General features: G+C 39.4%; 1 protein-coding gene across 2 annotated transcripts in view; it reads right to left on the bottom strand.

Annotated features, from left to right (window-relative positions):
• polq (polymerase (DNA directed), theta) overlaps positions 1-20,191 on the bottom strand; it is a 103,388-nt gene extending 83,197 nt beyond the window's left edge. Inside the window, exons 1-9 of one of the 2 annotated variants that reach the window (XM_063050639.1) lie at positions 19,641-20,191; positions 14,659-14,770; positions 12,998-13,838; positions 11,476-11,658; positions 9,444-9,574; positions 8,532-8,688; positions 8,111-8,219; positions 6,409-6,634; positions 4,329-4,488 (exon numbers count right to left, since the gene is read on the bottom strand). In XM_063050639.1, coding sequence (XP_062906709.1) covers positions 4,329-4,488; positions 6,409-6,634; positions 8,111-8,219; positions 8,532-8,688; positions 9,444-9,574; positions 11,476-11,658; positions 12,998-13,838; positions 14,659-14,770; positions 19,641-19,750 — 2,029 coding nt within the window. In that variant the 5' untranslated portion in view covers positions 19,751-20,191. Of the gene's footprint in view, positions 1-4,328; positions 4,489-6,408; positions 6,635-8,110; positions 8,220-8,531; positions 8,689-9,443; positions 9,575-11,475; positions 11,659-12,997; positions 13,839-14,658; positions 14,771-19,299; positions 19,498-19,640 lie in introns of those variants that run through there. The other variant, XM_063050640.1, reaches the window with a different exon arrangement.
• Positions 20,192-22,961: the final 2,770 nt, after the last annotated feature.

The raw sequence follows: 22,961 nt of genomic DNA, 5'->3' as shown, positions 1-22,961 counted from the left end.
ATGATTTATAATATTATTATGAAACTTAGGAAAGCTCCATTTGATAAGATTAGGGTAGATTGGGAACAGGAATTGGGGCTTACCATTTCTGTGGATGATTGGGGGCAGATTTTACAATTAGTTAATACTTCCTCTATTTGTGCTAAACATTCCCTAATTCAATTTAAAGTGGTTCATAGAGCACATATGTCCAAAGATAAGTTAGCGCGTTTTTACTCGCATATTAATCCTTTCTGTGATAGATGTTCGGGGCAGATAGCCTCTTTAACTCATATGTTTTGGTCTTGCCCTACTTTGGAAACTTTTTGGAGAGATATTTTCAATATTATTTCTAAGGTATTAAATATAGATATCTCTCCTCACCCTATTACTGCTATCTTTGGACTACCTAAAAGTTCTAGTAATCTTTCCCCTTCAGCCCGTAGAATGATTGCATTTCTTACTTTAATGGCAAAAAGATGTATTTTACAACATTGGAAAGAGCTTAATGCTCCAACTACCTTTTTTTGGTTTTCTCAGACGATTTTATGTTTGAATCTGGAGAAAATTAGAAGTAACCTTTATGATTCTTCATTTAAATTTGAACAGATTTGGGGACCTTTTATTCGATATTTTCATTTAATGTAATATTTACCCTTCTTGTTTTTTCTTCACTGTTTTAATGGAGGTCGGGATTGAGGACGTGATTTTAAGTTTAACTCTGTTTGGTTTCAAGTTAGCCCATTGCTTTGCTTTGCTTTTAGTTAGTTGCACGGTGGGTTTTTTTTTTGGGGTTTTTTTTTTCTTTTTTTTTCCATTGATATATATAAAATCTAGTATACTATTATGTTATCTTGGTTTCTTATGCTTAAATTACATTGTTTGTAGTATTTTCTTTTTGGTATTGTTATCTTTTGGAATTTTATTATACTTTAACATTGTATTAATGTTTATATGGCTTACCTTTTTTGTATACTTACTCAATAAAAAGATTTAAAAAGACACAGCTCATCAGGGAGGCCAGAGAGAACAAGGGCAACCTGTCAGTGTTGTGGCTCGACCTGGCAAATGCATATGGCTCCATTCAGCACAAGCTGGTGCAGCTCACACTGACCAAATATCACATCCCCAGCAGAATCAGAGACCTTATCGCTGATTATTACAGCAACTTCAGGATGAGGGTCTCTTCAGGAGCAATTACATCAACCTGTCACAAGGTGGAGATCGGCATCATCACAGGGTGCACTATCTCAGTGACACGGTTCTCCCTAGCCATGAACATGCTCACTAAGTCTGCTGAACCAGAGTGCAGAGGGCCCAGAATGAATTCCGCTCAACGGCAACCACCTATCAGGGCATTCATGGATGACCTCACAGTCACCACAGAATCAGTCCCAGGCTGCCGGAGGATTCTGCAAGGGCTCGAAAAGCTGGTGGAGTGGTCCCGGATGTGTTTCAAACCTGCCAAATCAAGATCGATAGTGCTGAGGAAAGGGAAGGTGGAGAACAAGTTCCGGTTCAGCATCGCAGGCACACCCATCCCAACCATCACAGAAAAGCCAGTCAAGAGCTTAGGCAAAGTTTTTGACTGCTCTTTAGGGACACAACATCCATTCAGGCAACCTGCACTGAGTTGGATGGCTGGCTGAAATCTGTGGACAAGTCTGGCCTACCTGGGAAGTTTAAAGCCTGGGTGTATCAGCATGGCATTCTTCCCAGAATCTTGTGGCCCCTCCTCGTCTATGCAGTTCTGATCTCGACAGTCGAAACCTTAGACAGGAGGGTTAGCAACCACCTCAGGAGATGGCTGGGGCTGCCAAAGAGCCTGAGCAGCATCGCACTCTATGGACACCACAACAAACTGCAACTGCCGTTCAAATCCTTGGAGGAAGAATTCATGGTAACAAGAGCCAGAGAAGTGCTACAGTATAGGGACTCAAGTGACCCGAAGGTGGCTACAGCAGGGATCCAAGTAAGTACTGGCAAAAAGTGGAGGGCAGAGGAAGCTGTTCAGGAGGCAGAGGCGAGGCTGCGTCACAGGAGGCTGGTGGGAGTGGTCACACGAGGCCGAGCTGGGCTAGGATCCTTTCCAACTCCCCAAATGGACAACAGAGGGAAGGAAAGGCGTTGTCTAGTTCAGGAGGAGGTGAGAGCAGTAGTGGAGGAGATGAGAGCCTGCAAGGCGGTGGGTAAGAAGCAACAGGGAGCTTGGACAAGATGGGAGAATGTGGTTGAGAGGAAAGTGACCTGGGCTGATCTTTGGAAAGCCAAACCACATGCATCCAATTTCTCATCCAGGCAGTGTACGATGTGCTTCCAAGCCCATCAAACCTGCACACATGGGGCAAGGCAGAGTCATCTGCGTGCCCACTGTGCTCCAAGCGAGGAACCCTGGAGCACATCCTCAGCAGCTGTGCAAGGGCACTTGGTGAGGGACGGTACAGGTGGAGGCATGATCAGGTTCTGAAGACCATCGCTGAAGCCATCAGCACAGGGGTTGAGTGGGCGAAGCGGTCCCGACCCTCCAAGCAGACCATTGCCTTTGTCAGAGCTGGGGAGCAGCCAATACCAGCCAAAAGAACATCTGCAGGCATTCTGACCTCTGCAAGAGGCTGGCAGCTGTTGGTGGACCTCGAAGGGCAGCTGAAGTTCCCCAACCATATCACAGCCACCACCCTGCGACCAGACATTGTCCTAGTGTCTGAGTCTACTAAGCAAGTGGTGCTGCTGGGCTGGAGCTTACAGTCCCATGGGAAGATAGCTTGGAAGAGGCCTTTGAAAGGAAGCTCTCCAAGTACGCAGGATTGGTCAGCAACTGTCAGCAGGCTGGATGGAGAGCGAGGTTGGTTGTGGGGGATTCGTAGCCTGTTCCTTAGTTAGAGCCTTCAGCATTTTGGGCATCGAGGGAGAGAGGAAGAGGAGAGCCATCCGCAGTACCACCGATGCGGCAGAGAGGGCCTCAAGATGGCTGTGGCTCTAAAGAGGGGAGCCATGGAGTCATAAGTAGCTAGCCATCTGGACACAAGCTGGTGTCTGATCAGCCCCGGCTGAGTCACCTGGAGGAGGTTGTATGATATTGAAAGACCCAAAACACCCGATGATTCCAGGAACATCACTGAAGATGTGTCCAGAAGCATCAATAGATGTATGTACACAGGTGCATTTCTGGTTAGATGCTAACTGCATTTTATTGGCTTTGTATCTGTACTCGGCACAATGACAAAAAAGTTGAATCCAATCTAATCTAATACTGGAATAAAAAATGAAATGTAAGTTAACTCACAATGAAAACCAACACACTGAATAAAAGAAAATTTGGGTCAGGTGCAAGTTCTGATTTTGCTCCTGAAATTTAACACAAATCTAGGTCTGTACAAGACACACCTAGCCATAATCATCATCATTATGTGCTGTGTCGCACAACATAGACGACCATGATTGCTCTTGGCAAAATTTTTGGCAGAAGTGGTTTGCCAATGCCTTCTTCCAGGTAAGTGACTTTACAAACAAGAGAAAATCTGCAGATGCTGTAAATCTGAGCAAAACACACAAAATGCTGGAGGAGCTTAGCAGGTCAGGCAGCATCTATGGAAAAGAGTACAGTTGACATTTTGGACCAAAACCTTTCGGCAGGACAAGATGGGTGTCCCCAGCCAATATCAATACTCTTCAGAGATTGTCTGCCTGGTGTCAGTGGTCACATAACCAGGACGTGATAGGCACCAACTGCTCATGCGACCATCCACCACCTGCTCTTGTGGCTTCATATGACCCTGATCGGGGGCTAAGCAAGTGCTATACCTTGCCCAGTGGTGACCTGCAGACTAGCAGAAGGAAGGATTGCCTTACACCTCCTTTGGTAAAGATACATCTCCACCCCACCACCCATACTTAGCCATAACCATCCCTTTAACCCTCATCTAGCATGACATTTAGGAAAAGTTGGTTGCAGGAATTTATTATACAAAATAGAATTGAGAATATAATTTATTTACTATCAAGATTATAAGGTTCAATTTAATGAGTTCCTTATTGAGAGTTTGATGTTTACAAACAATAAGTTGAAACTCTAATTTCACATGCTGCATTCATGTTTGTTTTTATTAGCTATTTCCCACCATTTCTTTTTGTCTGATGCCAGATCAAAACACCGTGAGGTTGTGATACAACTCAAACAGTCTGGGTATTACCAATTTAGAATTTAAATTCTTTTATAAAATATTTCTCAAAAAAAAATCATGATAGCAATTCTCACTAAATCTGGACGTCCAAACTATCAAAGTCAAAAGACAAATTAGGGCAAACTCAAATAATTGAAGTCTGAATTAATAAGTAACAAGGGTACTCACCTTCTGTGCCAACAGCAGCCTTGTGGTGCAGATGGAAGAATTCTCTGGCTATGGTTTCAGACAGCTTTTCACACCAGTTCTTAGAAGGGCAGAAGAGAAGGACAGAGTGGCCATTGTGCACAGTCTCATAACAAAGACTGACTATATCATCCTCATCTCCCTAGAAGCAATAATGTACACATTGACATCAGATACTGACAATTACAAACCTTAAAGGGGATTCTTCATTAATAATTATGAAGTAGCTCTGCCCAAATAAATTTGCGACAATGTTTTGGATTTTAGCATTTCTTTGAAAAATCACTTGAACGGTTACATGAGGTTCCAGGAAAATCATTAAATAAAATTATTCCAACATATGCTTGTTTGTACATCTTTTGCCAGGCAGAATAAGGAAGGGGTGGGCAGTATATATTAATTAAAAGCTTGCATGAAAATCCGAAACACAAGGCAAGGAAAATCTAAAGCTTAAAAATGTGAACAGATCAATTCCAACCAGAAGCATTCCTTCAATTTTGCTCCACTGATGAATATATACTGTTAAATTTAAGCATAACGCTATGATAGAATAATTCAATCTTTCACTGAAACGTTAAATACCGAAGTTTCAGCCAGGGTCTACAGATTCAAATTTATGAGGGATGCACATGCATTCACATTACCTTTGACTTTTTTTTTCTAATTATACAAGGGATTTTGGAATTTTTTAAGCATATGTGCTGTTGACGTATATTATTAAAATTTATGAGAGACAACATTGTTTTCCCCAAGTCCCAGTGTGCATACCCAGCAGGGTTACTCACAAAATAACATGTAAAGCAATTGCTTTCCTCAGTGTTACTCAATCACTTACCAGCGTGATATTTTTTCATTACCATATGGATGATCATACGATTTTGCTTCAAGTGTAAGCTTTTAATTTTCACATGACTGGATAAATTTTGTGATGCAGTCGACATCCAAATGATTCTTTGGCTTATGATTAAAACTAAATAGAAGCAGAACTAGGCAATACAGATTTCTAATTTGTGCCCCATTCATAACATGTCCGATCCTATAACTCAAATGCATCCTCCTTATTTCCCCAAGATTTCCTAAAGCCCTCAGATTTATGCATCTCAGTCTTGAAAATATACTCAATAGCTGATCAGACATAACTTCCTTGTTTAGAGAACTCAGAAGATTTATTCAACTGAAGAAATGTTCCTTAAGTGCTCAACCACTTGTTCTCTGGTGACACAGTGGCACAGCCAGTGGAGCTGCTGCCTCACAGTTCCAGTGACCAGGGTTCAGTGTTGAGCTTGGATGCTATCTTTAATAAATTTGTGCATTTTCCTGTGTGAGATTTTTCTGGATGCTCCAGTTTCCTCCCAATCCTAAAGAAGTGCAGGTTGCAGATTAACTGACCACTGTAAATTGCCCCAAGGGTTTAGGTGAGCAGTAGACTCAGGAAGAGTTAGTAGGAATGTAGGGAGAATAAAATGAGTTTGGATAGGATTGGGTAAAATATGAATGTTTGAAAACCAGTGCAATGTGCATTAAAGGGCCTGATTCTCTGCTGTTTCTCTGTGACTCTGTCCATCCAGTCAAGCCTTTCAGAATCCATGTTTCAATAAAATTCCCTCTAATATTTCTGAACTCCAGTAAATATAGTCAATCTTTCTCTTTCAATCCACCAATTTTCCAACCTAAGAATCAGGACATTTTCCAACCTAAGGATCAGCTTAGTTAATTTCATGCTGCATTATTTCCAAGATAAGTATATCATTCTTTACATATTAGTCAGTAACTGTACAAGGAAAATACAACCTCCCTGAAAGAAAAACAACATCGTCACTGATTCCTGGGAATCTCTGACTCACGACAGCACAAGATGTAGGAGGAGCATTTGGGATGGTACTGGGGACCTCAGTTCCTTGATCTTCATAAGAAGGCATGGTACACCTAACATGATCATATCAAAATTCTTTATAATTGCATCAAGATCTGAGGAATCTCATCTCCAATTCCGGAAGTTAAAACTTCAATCAGAATTAGGACAGTAAGCTTGATTTTTGGGAAAATTTATTCAAATGCTTACCTTTACCTGAAGAATAGGTTTAAATTCTCGTATCATTGTCATTGCTGAATCATAAATTTTATTCCCAATCTTTAACCGCTCCATTAGAGGTACAGGCCTGAAATCTGTACAATACAACTCTGCATTTAGCCAGGTTGCCACAGTCCCTAGATTTGGAAGAGTGGCACTCATTCCCACGATCTGTATTCCATCACTAAGTCTCTGCTCTTCTGATGAAATCTTTCGACTGAAATTTAAAAACATTTCCATTAACACCAGGTCTTTTTGTAAGTCTACACGTGACCAGTGAGAGCCATTCAAACATGAAAGTGAGTCAGAGTCAACATTTTCCCATACTGAAGGAAGATAAAGGCCAACAAATCCAAACAGGTACATCAAGAAATACTGAGATTTGCTGGAAGGAAAGGGTAGCTTAAGGTAGGGTGAAAACTGAAAGGGGAAAACTCTATAGGAACAGATGATGTGTAAGTGAAAAAGTAATTAGGAAAGAAAAGAGAAGTCAAGAAATAGTACTAGTCAGCAAAATTGAAGAAAATCCCAAATTTCTTAAACACAAAGAATAGGGCCCATAGGGAAAAAAGTGTGTAAAAATGTCTCAAATGAATTATCAGCATTCACTGAAAAAAAAAGCTGCAGTCAAAGAAATCAGGGAAGGGATGGTGAAATTCTAGAACAAATTACCATTGATAATGAAGGGGTATTACATGTCATAGAAGCTTAAAGATGAATATATTCCCAACATCTGCAATAGGTTGTAAGGGAGACAGAAATCTTCAGATCTCTAACCACAGAGGAGGTGCTAAATGCCTTCAGCAGAACAAATTAGGTACCTTTATTCAAGGACAGCAAAAGAGCCAGGAAGTCCAATAACAGCGGTGAGGAAAATATTGAAAAAATTTCTGAGGGCATGATTAAAATGCAAATGGAGAGGCAGGGATTGATCAGGGATACTCAGCATGGTTTCATCAAGAGGATTTCCTGTTTGACTGACTGAATTTTTTGAAGAGTAACTGAGTGTCATTGAAGGTAAAATAGGTCATGTATGGACTTCAGGAAGACCTTTAAACAAGGTCCCAAATGGGAGACTTAAGTAAAAGGCAAAAGCCCGTGGGATGTGAGAGAAGCTAGCAACATGAATCTGAAGGAGGCTTGGTGACAGAAGGTGGAGAGGGCTATTTTTGGAATTACAAGCTCTTGACCAGAGCTGTGCCACAAGAATTGGCACAGTCACAATTAATCATATATTCACTGTTCTAATTTCAGAAATATTTACAAGGACACAAGGTTTTGAATACCCCTTTATGTCATAATCTTTAATCATTATGTAAACTGCAGTCCAGAAGTATGACACAAAGAGGCATGTCAGCAAAGGCTCAGTGCATAAATGAATAGTTATATAAGAAACTATAATTTGATTTTACCTTTGGGTGTATTTATAGAACGCGCCACAGGATTATGGGGCTAAGTGCAGTTGAGTGAAACTAATCAAATAACCAAATTGTAAAATGCTCAAAATGGTTCATTCTGTGCTGTTAATTATTTGATACTATATAGAAAAGTAGCCATTCACTTGTGCATAATAGTATATACAAGATCAGGATTGAATCTCTGCCAAAACAAATTACTGCTGCAGAAATGTGCAATATCAGAAGAGTACTGTGATATTCCGTATAATCTTTTTGTTGCTACTGTAAAAATGTACCTCTTTTCTCTCTTTTTAGTGACATATAATATCTTGGTTAACAGAAGTTCCAATAAGTATCCTCTGTGAGAATCACCCAACATATGCAACTCATCTACTACTATTATCCCTATGGGAGCAAAAGAAACAAAGAAAAACAGTCAGAATACCATGATATGATGAGGGGCAGAAATCACACATCTGATGTGGTGTGAACATACAATATACTCAGAGACAAGCTTGCCACCAATAGAACACACATCATCTGTTAAAAATAAAATTAAACACAATTTTAAAAATGATATGAATGGCAGAAACCTGAAGTAAAACCAGAAGCAAATGAAAATACTTGGGCCCAGCAGCATCAGTGGAGGGAGAAACAGACTTAATGTGTCAAATCAAAGACCTTTCATCAAAGCTAAATTATGCTTTGGACACTTACCAAGTTGATCTACTTTCTCCTCTTCAATAATTCGATTGATGAGTCCGTTTGCTTTCTCAATTGTACAAACAGCCACATCCAGTGATGAAAATCCACCAGCAGGTGATGTACTTCCCATATATCCCTCTACTCTCACCGACGTCTCCTGGAATAAGTTCTGAGACAGATGCAAGAATATTCACGCATCATTTTCTTTTCTCCTCTTTTGGAGTTGTCATTTTGCAATTGATGATAATACAAAAATCGAAAAAATGGCAAAAGAAAAAAATGGAAAGGCAGAAAACGGAGCTGAAATACATATCAGTCATAACCTCGCTGAACGGTAGAGCAGAAAGAGGCTGATGGCTTACGAAAACTCTAAAAAAAAATTAATTCCATCACTCAAATTAGCAGCAGATCCCTATTAGACACAGCAAACTAAAATGTAACTGTGCTCTCTAAACTATGGTAGGAAAGGAAAGTAAATTTGCTTGGATTATTTGCTATAATAAACAAACCCTTACCGAGGCCTCTTTATTCATACTAATATTAATGATTGTCTAGTCCTCTCACCCTATGCAATGGGGATTGAAGTTCACAAGCATTACCAGCCCTACATTTGTCAGGAACCTAAGGAATAAGTATCTAGACTGAATTGGTGAAGAATGAATTCATTTCTTCTATGAAAGACTGTAAACAACAAATGCAATTGAAGTGATCCTTGAATGGTTTGATGAAAAGTTTAAAGAGCTAAACCTTACAAATGGATCCCGAGCAAAGGTATTTCTAACTGACCATTTCCTCTTGCTCTCAGGCATCATCTGTGATACATAAACACAAAGTTTCAACTGGCCCCTTACAAGCATCAAAAATGGATGAGTTGAATTAAAATTATTTTTTGGCCTTTGTCACATTACTGAGATCTGCACTCACCTGCAGGTAATACATTTTCTCCTTTGCCACTGAAACAAACGGCAAAATGAACAGTGCCTTTTTTCTCTTTTCCAGAACTCTCTTTAGGATTAGCAATTCTGCAATAAATGTCTTCCCAGCACTAGTTGGGGCTATAATGCAAAGATGTTTATTTGTGTTGTAATTGTACCACAAATAATTGTCACATATATATCTCTAGATTTTGGCATTTGGGTTTTAATAGTGATCTATTTATTTTAATTTTTAAATTGTATTTGGTAATTTTAGAAAAACAACATGAAATTATAAAACTAGTGTTCAATATTAAATATTTTTCCACAAAATTTACAGAATGTAGAAGAGTTTCTGAAATGAAAATAATTCCAAGCACTATTTCTGAGGATAAAACATTATACCAACCGACCACGCCCATTGCAAGCTGCTGAAGTTGAAAGCTTTTCTTTCTTCATAAAATTACACTTCTATTTTTTGCATCTTCTTTAAATTTCCTTATAATGCCCCTACATTTAGCCTAAGTCGTTGATTAATCAGGACACTGAGTGTTGAACCTCTTGGAACCCAAGCTTCCTGCTTTCTATTCTCTGCTTCCTGCCATCAAGCCAATTTTGGACACAATTGCTCCTCTCCTTTAGATCCCAAGCACCTTTACTTTTTCTGACCAACCTGCCACGTGAAAGCATGACAAAACCTGACTGAAGTCCATATGGACCACCTGAAACACACTGCCCTTATCGGCACTTGCCACTGCCTCAAAAACTTATTGAAATCTGTGTTAACCGTCCTTGATTAATCTGTACCTTACTCACTGTACGTTTATACTGCCCTTCAGAATCAAGTCGACTAATTTACTACAACTGAATTTAAACTAAATGGCCCACAATTACTTGGATCATAACTTTTCTAATTAAACAACGGGACAATAGCAGCAGGATTTCTAATTCTCCTGAATAACCTCTATAACCATAAATGATTCAAAAACATAATTAAAGTTCAAAGTAAATTTATTATCATATTACATATATATCACCATATTTAACCCCGAGATTCATTTTCTTGCAGGTGTCGGCATACGTAATAAGCCCTATAACCATAACAGAATCAACAAAAGACTGCACCAACAGGGTGGACAGCCAGTGTGCAAAAGACAACAAACTGTGCAGACACAAAAAGAAAGAAAAGTTATAATTTAAATAAATAAGCAATATATATCAAGAACACGAGGTGAAGAGTCCTTGAAAGTGAGTCCATAGGTTGTGGGAACAATTCAGTGACGGGACAAGTGAAGTAACCCCTTCCGGTTCAGGAGCCTGATGGTTGAGAGGTAGTAACTGTCCCTGAATCTGCTAGTGTGGGTCTTAAGGCTCCTGCACCTTCTTCCTGGCGGCAGCAGAGAGAGAGGGCATGACCTGAATGATGGGAGTCCCTGATAATGGGTGCTGCTTTCCTATGCAATGCTTCATGTAAATTGTGCTCAACGGTGGCGAGGGCTTTACCCACGATGGACTAGGCCGTACCAACTACTTGTTGTAGAGTTTTCTGTTCAAGGGCATTCTTTGGCAAACTTGTATAGATGTGTGGTGGAGAGAATATTGACTGGTTGCAAAAACATAAAAAGACTATTTTTCTCTTGCTCTGCACTGCTGCCGCAAAACAATAAATTTTATAACATATGTCAATGATAAAAAACTGATTCAATCAGACCTTTTATTGCAAATTCATTGTTGATGCAATGTTAAAAAAGTCTTGCAACCAACTTTAACTTTCATTTTGTGCATCTTGATGTGGAAAAATTCACTTCACACCTTCTAGCAGTTCTATTGGAAGGTACAGCATTGTACCTGAAGCCCATCTAGAGCAACTAGAATATTTCAAAAAAGCCAGAAGGGATATGCAAAATTTGACCAAAAAAATTTACAATGTTAGTGTTAGTTACGCACTATTGACATTTTAGCCTCTTTGTGAGTGGTGCTCTAATTGAGGCCCATTTCATTTAACAGAATACTGAAATCAGCTATTTTAAATAATAAACTACCTGAATAGACCAAATTTCTTCCCTCCAATACATGATTTTGCATAAGACATTCAGCTTGCCATTCAAAAATGCTCACCAACCCCATGCTCTGATACTTCTCCAGAACTACTTTGGGTATTCCCCAGTTTGACAGCAGGAGCATCTGCTTTTGTACTGTGGCAGCAGCATTCTCCCCACATTGCCCTGGAATAAAATGAAAACACCCTGAAGTACCTGTAGATTGATTTGCAGACACTTAACAGTTTTATCCAATATATTGTGCAAAATCCTTCATTTTAGACAAAGATTGTTAAATATAATTAGAGCAAAGAAATGTCTTCAGCATTTGACACAATTATTGTAGAAAACATTAACACTACAATGATATGATGACTAACCCCATAATAACATATCTTATACAGTACACCTATCATGTGGTACGAGATTTGACCCCAGATGCATGCTCCAGATCAATCAAAATTTTCACTTGACTAAATGTATTACAGTTTCTCACAGCCACTACAACAAATCCATAAGTAGAGCATTAGCAATGAAGAAAATCAAATTGGAGAAACGGTAGTCAGATAGGAGGTGGTGAAGGAGGGTAAAAAGCGATCACAGATGCTAATGTGTGACTTCTATTTTGGGAACAAACTATCATTCTCTAGTCTATGTGTGACTGCAGACCCAGAGCTACATGGTTAACTCTTAACCATCCCCTGAAATGGTCTAAGCAAGCCATCAGTTGTTTCATGTTAAAATAGACATGCTCTATTTTTTTCATTTCATTACTTTTTCTTTATACATTCATTGTCTATAAGACATAGGAGCAGAATTAAGCCATTCAGCCCATCGAGTCTGCTCTGCCACTCCATCATATCTGATCCCAGATCCAACTCCATACACCTGCCTTCTCGCCATATTCTCTGATGCCCTGATTGATCAGGAAAAAATCAACTTCTGCCTTAAATATACCCACGGACTTGGCCTCCACCGCAGTCTGTGGCACAGCATTTCACAGATTCACCACTCTCTGGCTAAAAAATTCCTCCTTACCTCTGTTCTAAAATGTCACCCCTCAGTTTTGGGGCTGAGACCTCTAGTTCTGGATACCTCCACCATAGAAAATATCGTCTCCACATCCACCCTGTCTAGTCCTTTCAACATTTGGTAGGTTTCAATGAAATAAATGAAAGCAGAAACATTGCTTTGAATTCCCTCCTCCGTTACACTAAACTGGATCTGTGCATTGATCATGAAGGGCATTGGTATTGTTGTAACAACATAAAGAATATAAAAGCAGACAGGAAACACAATTGTTTTCCTTCTAACACTCTCTCTTAAATGAGAAATTAACAGAATCTTAAAGATAGACTTCAGCAGAGAGACCAGAACAGAAACAGTGAAAGACCTAACAAAAGTATTCATCGTATACTGCAACATCAAACAGTGCCTATAGGCTTACTTCCAAAGTAGCTTGCAGCTCTGTTTTTTGAGTTAACAGAGAACATTATTACATTTGCTCACATGAATTATACTGTACCTGTTGCTGTCAAAGATTCACTGAGTTTACTCCCATCTAACAAGCTTTGACTGAGGCCAGGGGGAGGTGTCAGTACTGACAAGGAACAGTTAGAATGAGAAAGCTGCTTTTCTTGCAACAACTTCTGGTTGTTAGGACTAAGCATGCTGCGTCCTCTTGAAGTTTTAAAATTGTTATCCAACTTGGGCATGATTCTAACCAGTCTTTTAACCACAAGTCTTGCTTTCTGAAACTTCCATTGGGCTTCACTAAAGGCTGATGAAGGCCCAGGAGAAATCATTACTTTCTTTGCAGTGGGGCAGGTTGAAGTGTCTGAATCAACATTGCTGATAGATGAAGGTCGTTCCCTCTTTTGTCTGTTGATCAGCAGTGATGTCCTTCCAACAGTCTTTGTAACACCGCCCACTGATCCATGATCCTCAATAGAACTTGTGTGTATTTCCTTACGAACACAATGTGAAGCGTTATCGATCAAATCACAGGGAGCTTGTGTTATTTCCAACAAAGCTTTAGTCTGTACATCAGGTACCCTGTTTTGCAATGACTTCTGCCCGACGCTGTTACTACTACATCCTCTTGCTTCAGAACCTAATTTTAAGTACTTCTTGTCTTCAGTAAAAAGATCACACTGATTTACTTCTTTGGTCATGTTTCCATTAAAATTGGAAACAGTCTTACAATTGTTTGGGTAAATGGCTTTTAAAGCATCTTCTTTTGGAAATCCAGGACTCCAGTCTTTCTCAAGGTCCAATGCTGCCTGTACAAGTTCATCATCAAGTGATAACGATGAATTTGACGCAAAACCACAATTTGTAACGATTGGCTCAACCTTAGAAGGCACCTAAATGAGAGCAGAAGGCATTGTTTTATTTTTCATTTAGTGATCAAAACTGTCAGAGCTCAGGGATCGATTTTAAGGTCTGGACCATAAAATATTTCCATGAAATTCACAAGTACTAGAAATACACAGTATTTCTATATGCACATGAGCAAAGGTAACTATGGTTTAATGTTAACTATAACCCTTTGAAGTTTGTGATGATCCCCAGGCCTTTTCAGTATTTTCCATTATTTTCCAATTTTCAGAATTTAAAATTTTACTTCAATTTAAATTTTTTTTTGTAATTTATTTTTTTATTGAATTTCATCAAACATTTCCATAAGATGTATTTCAGATACTGTACATATATATCATAATGGAAAATTCTATTTTTATTTATATTCTCTGAAATTCAGGTGTTTATTGATTGAGAATAATTCTATTATCAAGTATTGCTTGTACTATTTATTTATGATTTAGGTACATGAGGAGTTGTGCAAACATGAGTGACATCTTTCTTATGAGACATTAAACCTCAAATACTTATATAATTCAAATGGAAGGTTTTAATGGAAGAAATTCATAAAAATAGATGTAATAAGACCGATACCATCCAAGATTTTATAAAGCCACTGCATTTAAATTTCCTTTCATATCTCTGCAATGCAACAACTACTACCAGATAACGAACATTACAGTGTTGACCAATTTATGTGACTGTTTAGGCTACAATCTACAAACCAATGTTTGTTCAACAATCCACAAGTAAGAATTTTTTCATGTTTCATCTGTATCTACAATCAGGTAACCACTCTTCAGTAGCTCTTGCAACAAAACCCACCTTGATGCAGGTTCTATGAGCTTGATTTTCCTTGCTGTTTGAATCTTCCATGTGAATTTGCTGCTGAAACCGATCTGAACGTTGAACGGTTGGGGAATGTGAAACAATTACACTGTTTGTATAGAAACAGAAGTCACACAAAGATTTCCAATTAATTCTTGCACCAGCAACAAGCATTTAAGAAAGATGCATATATCATCAGAGCAAAATATAGAATTCCAATATACACCACCTGTTCATTATGCACAGAATGTTTTCTCCAGTTCCAAAACACATTTGTTGCAAATTCTACTAGCCTAATAGAAATCCAGCCAAAAGAATTGCACCAGCGGTAGATTCTAAACGAGCAGTACAGTACATTATCAGCAGATTCAAAACCTTATTTTGATTTTTTCTAAACCTTTAGTTGTCAATTCTCTGTTCTCCTACAAAAACTTGCACGCCATTTTATCAAATCGTAAAGACGAGATTCTACACATGCTGTAAATCTAGTTATTATTATTCACTTTTTGAAAATCACATTCATAACATGTAGACATGCATGCATGACACGACAACCATTATTATTCATTCCCAATTACTCCTGAACTGAGGACACATGTTGAAAGTCATCAGGTGAGGACAGATTTCCTTCGCTTTAGTGAACCAAATGGGTTTTAGAGACAGTAGTATCATGGTCACTGTTACTGAGGTCATCTTTTGTTGAACAATTATCTTTCTTTCTTTTCAAATCTTTTTATTGTATATATAGGAAAAATAACGAGTACATCGAAGTAACAACACTTACAATGCCTCAAAAAAAAAATCATTATCTTAAAGATTGAAAACAAAATTTGTGATAACAAAAAAAAACCTACTGAGCAGAAAAGTGAGAGAAAAAAAGAGAACCCATTAGGTGTACAACCCCGGAGCCATGCGTCATACAAAAAGCTTCTAAAAATAAACATCAAACCGCCAGCAAGAAAAGAAAATATACTAAAAAAAATGTACAATTAGATCGTGGAAAAATTATATCAATTAACTCAAATGATAATAACAAGCAAATGAGCCCCATCTTTTCTCAAAATCAAATAAAGGTTCAAAGGTTCGACTTCTAATTTTCTCCAAACTAAGACATAGCATCACTTGAGGGAACCATTGTGACAAAGTGGGAGCTGATGTATCCTTCCACTTCAACAAAATGGCCCTCCTAGCTATCAATGTAACAAATGCAATAACACGTTGGTCAGACACAGAAATACCATGAATATTTTGAGGAACTATTCCAAAAAGCACAGTTAATTTATTAGGTTGCAAATTAATTTTAAGTGCTTTAGAAATTGTTGAGAAAACCAACTTCTAAAACTGTTCCAATATAGAACAAGACTGAAACATATGTGTCAGTGTAGCTATCTCAGTTTTACATTTATCACAATGACTATCAACATTAGGAAAGATTTTAGAAAGTCTCTCCTTTGTCAAATGATAACGATGTACAATTTTAAATTGAATCAATGAATGGCTAGCACAAATTGAAGAAGAGTTAACCAACTTCAATATCCGAACAATTATCTCAAGTCACTGAGATCATAATTTTTTGTACAAATATCCAGATTTGCTTACTTGAAATTGGATACCATGGTGGCATCTGAACTCTGAATAAATGGTCCAGAACTCTGGAAGCTGGTCTAGATACTTAACTATTGTGCTATCATAGCACAGGAACAGGCCCTCTAGCCAACCATGTTGCCAATCTGACTAATCCCAACTACCTATAAGTGGTCCTCAACCTTCTATTCCCTGCCTGCACATGTGTCTATTGATATTGGACCTGATTCTACCACTGCCATGGAAAGTATGTTCCAGGCACCTATTTCAGAAGACTAATATCTGAGAGGATCTATACTGTGGGGCCCATACTGATGTAATCACATGAAGGCATACAATCAGCTGAACCTCATTAGGAGTTTGAGAAGATTTGGTAGGTCACAGATGTACTGTGGAGAGCATTCTAACTCATTGCATCACAGGAATGGAAGCCGTTTCAGAGTGATATAGACTCACCTGGCTCCATCATGAGCACAAGCCTCCCCACCATTGAAGATATCTTCCAAAGGCGGTGCCTCAAGAAAGCAGTATCCATCATTAAGGACCCTCACCATCTGGCACATGTGCTCTTCATATTATTACCATCAGGGAGAAGGTACAGGAGCCCGAAGACCCAACCTCAACACTTTAGGAAAAGTTTCTTCCCCTCCACCATCAGATTTCTGAATGATCCACAAACACTACATCACTATTTCTTTTTTTGCACTATTTATTTTGTACTAACTTATAGTAATTTGTTATGCCTGCTCTGCAATGCTGTCATGAAACAAAATGACATGATCTACGGCAGAGATGACAAACCTGATTCTGATGTTAAAAAAAATTGCCTTGCATATCTCATTTAAACTACTCTCTCACCATAAGCCCACGCCCTCTAGTATTTGACAGTTCCACCAGAAAGACTCAAACTATCTCCCTATCTATGCCTCCTAATATTATTTACTTGTATCAGGTCACCCTTCAGCTTTGATACTCCAGAGAAAACAATTCAAGGATGCCCCATCTCTCCTATAGCTAATATTCTCCAATCTATGCAGCACCCCAATGAATCTCTTCTGCACCATCTTTAAAGGCTCCACATCCAACCTACCGAGTGGTGACTGGAATTGCACACAATCATTCAAAAATAACCCATTTAAAATTGCAACAACTTTTTTTAAATCTATCCCCTTTCACACTAAATCTATGTCCTCTAGTTTTTAATCAGTTGGATATGTGGTTGGAGAAATATCAGATGGAGTTTAATTCAGACAAGTCTAAAAGGTGATTTATTTTGGGACGGCAAATACAAGAGAAAGGTTTACAGTAAGTGGCTGCATCCTTTGGAGAACTGATGTACAGCAAGAGATCTTGGCTTGCAAGTGCATTGCTCTTTGAACGTGACAACACTTGTGAATAAGGTGATAATGACTCAATGTCCTGATTAATGAAGGCAGGCATGTTATACGCCTTTGTTACCACTCTGTTCATGAGTGTTGTCACTTTCGAAGAGCTATGCTCTTGCAAGCCAAGGTCTTCATTGTACATCAGTTCTCTAAAGGATGCAGCCACTTACTGTATACCATTCTCTTGCATTTACCATCCCAAAATAAATCACCTGAAAATTGTCCGAATGAAACTCCATCTGGTGTTTCTCCACCCAAATTTCCAACTGATAAAGAACTAGAGGACATAGGTTTAGAGTGAGAGGGGATAGATTTAAAAGAATTCTAAGGAGCAACTGTTTTCACCCAAAGGGTAATATGTATATGGAATGTATTCTGTATATGGAATGAGCTGCCAGAGGAAGCGGTTGAGACGTTTAAAAGACACTTAGACAGGTACATGGATAGGAAAGGTTAATAGGGATGTGGACCAATATGGCCTGGCTTGGATGGGAACGTTCATCGGCAAGGATCAGTTCAGCTGAAGGGCCTGATTCCATGCTCTATGGCTCTGATCTACAGAACATCTAACTAGATCCTTTCACAACCATCCTCACTATCCACAACTACTCTAATTTTCATGTCATCTCCAAACTTACCAATCAGACCAGCTAAATGTTCATATATGTAAAAATCACAAAGGTCCCAATACTGATCATTGCAGAATAATGGTGACAGACCTCCAGTAAGAAAATATCCCTCTATTATTACAAACATAAGAAAATCTGCAGATGCTGGAAATCCAAGCAACGGAAACAAAATGCTGGAGGGACTCATAAGGTCAGGCAGCACCTATGGAAAAGAGTAAACAGTCGATGTTTCGGGCCAAGGTCCTGATAAAAGGTCTTGGCCCAAAATGTCCCGTTAACTCTTTTCCATAGATGCTGCCTGGCCTGCTGAGTTCCTCCAGCACTGTGTGTATCCCTCTATTTACCCTTTGTCTCCTATGATCAAGCCAGTTTTGTATCTAGCTCACCACGGATCTTATGTGATTTAATCTTCTGGACCAACCAATTATAAACAATCTTTTCAAATAAAGTAGAAAACACCCACTGCATTACCCTCAATTACCTTCATCACTCAGGTCCTTCCTTAAATTTGAGAGGCAGGACCTCCCCCACACAACACTACACCGACTATTGTAGATGGTTCCACGCTTTTCCAAATGTGAGTAAATCTCCAATAGTTTCTCTATTGCTGATATAAGGCTCACTGGCTTTTTCCATTACCCTCCTTATACAAAGGAATAGTATTGGCTATTCGCCAGTATTCTAACACTTTGTCTGTGGCTAAAGAGGATATAAAGATCTCAGTCAAGGCCACATCAAACACAACCCTTCCCTCCCTCAGTTTGCTGGGATAGATTCTATCAAGCCTGGAGGACATCCACCTCAATGTTTCTTAAGACACCCAACACAAATTACTTCTTAATACTGAAATGCCCCTGCCTAAACTTGTCATCATCCAAGTCCTTCTCCTTGGTGAATATCAATGCAGTCATTTAGAACTTCAATCCTCCTATGTATAAAATCCTTCCTTAATCCTTGAGTGAACCTACCCCTTTCCCTAACTACCCGCTTGCTCCTAATATACATGTAAAATACCTGGGATTGTCATTAGTCCTACTCACCAAGGAAATTGTGATTAGCCCGCTAATTCCTTGTTCAAGTTCTTCTCTTGCTTATTTGAAAATCCACATGCTTCTTCTCCATTTCAGCTTCCTAAACATTATATATGTTTCCTTTTTGACTATAATTACAGTATTTCCTGTCATCCAGGGTTCAACAACTGTGCCATCCGTCTTTCATTCGTGTGTCTTTCCCTAAAATTTTTAGTTTATGTGCCACTTCAGTCTTAACAACACATTTAATCGTAAAGGGCTCTGAAATGGCCTACAAGCCAACCAATTTATGAGACTACCGAGCCTTACCATGTACTTTTACATTCCAATAAAACTACATGACTCCTTACCACCGCTTTCTAACTGAAACTCGACGTTGTCCCATATATCTTGGCTGGAGCTTTACGGTTGTGGTGACTTTTTCATTCCTCATTTTTGCAGATTTCATTCTCAAAGTCATAGAATGGTCATCACAGCATCTTTGAAGCCGATTCCCCGGAACATTTTTCAAATGTTACTCTCCGTTTCCAAATTATTACATTCCGTACAGTGTATAGATACTTTTACAGTTTGTTCGTCCCATATTTATCGATTTATTAATCAGTACGTCAGAAGTTAATTGTAATGAATCACGTGCCATGTTCTCTGTAGTTAAACGATATATAGTTAATTTATTTCAAAATAACCACAGCTGCATATTAATTATTTCTGCACAGCTTTCATTGTTCATTAAAATCTTCCATATTGTAATACTCATTCGAATAATAGAAGTTAATAATCGATAGCTTCATCAACGATCGTTCAGTTTCAAAGATTCAAAGCGCCGGTGTCTTGTATTATAAGTTAATTCTAATTATCTTCAAACATGTGTCACTAAGGACATTGAACTAAAACGGAGGCCTGAAATTATCGTCTCGAACCGTCCGAGAGAGCAGCAGTAACTCCAGACAGCCCGATCAGCTCTGTAATACCGCACTTGATTAATTTCAAACAGACCGCCACCATCACAGGAACCAGTTCCGCCGCTGAAACCGTCCCCGGCGCCTTCTGGCGGCCGGGCCTTCGCCAACGGCGTCCCGGAGTCTCTGCGCATGGAGTCAGATCTTTTCGGCTCAACACGTCCGATTAAACCCATATGCTGCATATATCCCTCGAAACCTTTCTGATTCATGTATCTGTCTAAATATTTCTGAAATTTTACCCGGCTCTACCACTTCCTCTGGTATCTAGTTCCATCTATCCACCGACGTCTGGGAGAAGTTGTTGCCTCACAGGCCCCCTTTAAATTTTATCCTCCCACCTTAAATCCATGCTTTCTATTTTTAGACTCCTTTACCTTGCAGCTACCTTATCTACGCCCCCTCCTGATTTTACAAACGTCTGTAATGTCACCACTCAGCCTTCTTCCAACCGAATCTGTGCCACTGGTACTTCACTACCTGTAGAAAACAGTGTATTGAAACTATCATCATCACCATAAAAGGCCTTGCACTATTATTTACAATTATTTCCACAGTCAAGAAAGTCTAATGACGGTAAGTGCACACACTGCCTCTAAATCCATAATGAGGCCACCCATAGGGTGGAGGAGCAACATCTTATATTACGTCTGGGTACCCTCCAACCTGATGACATGAATATCGATTTCTCCTTCTGGTTCACTCCCCTCCCCTGGAAGAGGGAACCCACTCTGTCTCCTTACTTCTTTTCACCTGCCTATCACCTCTGGTGCCTCTCCTTCCCTTTCTCCTTTTGGTTCACTCATAGATTCCTTCCATCTCCTGCCCTTTACCTTTCCCACCTACCCAACTTCACCTATCACTTTCTAGTTATCTTTCTTCCCCTCCCCCCACCTGTGTTAACATGTCAGTGAACTGGTGTGCACACTGCTGGACTTCTCAACCTGGGATGTTTTCTGGTCTCGCTGCTTATGGGTGTTGACCCTCTGCAGAGTCCTTCTCCCTTCTGCTGCTGTTGCAGACAGTGGCTGCTCACCTGGGAGGGGGCTAGCTTTCATGGCTGGCATTATGTTGCATGCCTCGAAGCGTACACAAAAGATCTTTGGAGCATCAGGGAGGGATGTTGTTTTTCCTTGCATAGGCAGTAATGCCTTTGATGCCTAGCCACATATGCCAGAGATAACTATCGGACAGGTGTTACTGAATTTTTGTGCATAAATGGTCTTTGCCCTCTTGATGGCTAAGATGAGGCTTCTCCTGTCTGCTCTGAGAGCTGTTCTGTCTCCAGACTTGAAGCCAGTGTTTTGGGCTTTTAGTAGGGAACGCCCCTCTGTGTTCAGATGGGTACATTCCATCCCATTAGCAGGACAAATCACTTTGGGACAATACAATAGTATACAGGTCTCCAACTACCTCAATTTTTTAAAAATTGTTTGAAAGTAACTCTAAAAATAGCAAGGTTGATGACACTGAACTTCAATATCTATTACCAAAAATGGCACATTTCCAATGCTACAGACTGTTTTGGCCACAATGCTGATTCTGAAGATAAGAAAACCAAAGCAGTACTTCTCCAAAAGTGCCATAAAGGAGGTATGGTAATAATGTCAATAGGCATGATGGGATTAATTGACAGTGGCTGATGTCCTGCATTGCAAATAGAAGATAGTTGTGGTTGTCCACAAAACAAAAGAGCAGGTTATTGAATTCAGGAAGCAGGACGGAGTGCATACACAAAATGTTGGAGGAACTCAGCACATTAGGTAGCAGCCATTGAGGGAAATAAACAGGCAATGTTCTGTGCTGAGACCTTTCATTGAGACTGGAAAGCAGCAGTGATCACAAAGGGGGAACAGTAAGAGAGGATCTCAGGGAACTTCTGTGGAAGAAAGGATTTAAACTTCTTCAGGGAAAGCATACCTCAAAGAGACTTCACAGGGGAGCCACAAATCATAGACCCAAACCATCTAGAATCTCTTGTGTCTATGTATGGAGTATGCAGCAAGTAGTGCTAAGGTGGAGATGGTTGATAGCTTCAAGCTCTTAGATGTAAATATCCCTCATAGCTGGTCCTGTTCCAATCACATAGACACTATGTCCAAGAAAACACACCAGTACCTCTACTTCCTCAGAAGGGTAAGGAAATTGAGCATGATTCCAATGACCATCACTAATTTTTACAGGTGCACCATAGCAAATATTCTATCCAATTGCATCAGAGCTCAGTCTGGCAACTGTTCTGCCCAAACTGCAAGAAATTTGCAGAGTGTGAGTATCGCTCAGTCTATCATGGAATCCAGCCTTCCCTCCATTTATTGTATCTGCTTGGCCCACTGTCTTGAGAAAGGAGTCAATAAAATCAAAGACAACCGCAATCACAGTCATTCTATATTCACCCTTTTTCCATTAGGCAGCAGATATAAAAGCTTGAAAACAGACACCACCCTAGCCAAGGACAGCTTCTGTCCACTGTCATAACATTTGCAGAGACCTCTCATATGATCAAACTCTTGCTCTCTTAATCCACCTCATCATTGCCCTTGCACCTTATTGTCAGCCTGCACTGCACTTTCTCTGTAAATGTAACACTATATTCTGAATCCTGTTTCTGCTTTTCCCTTTGTACCACCTCAACGTACACATGGCTGAAATTATCTGTTCTGGATGGCAATAAAAACACACTTTTTCACAGTATTGTGAGACAATTACCAA

Source organism: Mobula hypostoma, chromosome 6 (genome assembly GCF_963921235.1).
Source record: "Mobula hypostoma chromosome 6, sMobHyp1.1, whole genome shotgun sequence".
Classification (NCBI taxonomy): Eukaryota; Metazoa; Chordata; class Chondrichthyes; order Myliobatiformes; family Myliobatidae; genus Mobula; species Mobula hypostoma.
Note: the sequence above shows the minus strand (reverse complement) of the source record. Positions and strands in the feature narration are given on the sequence as shown.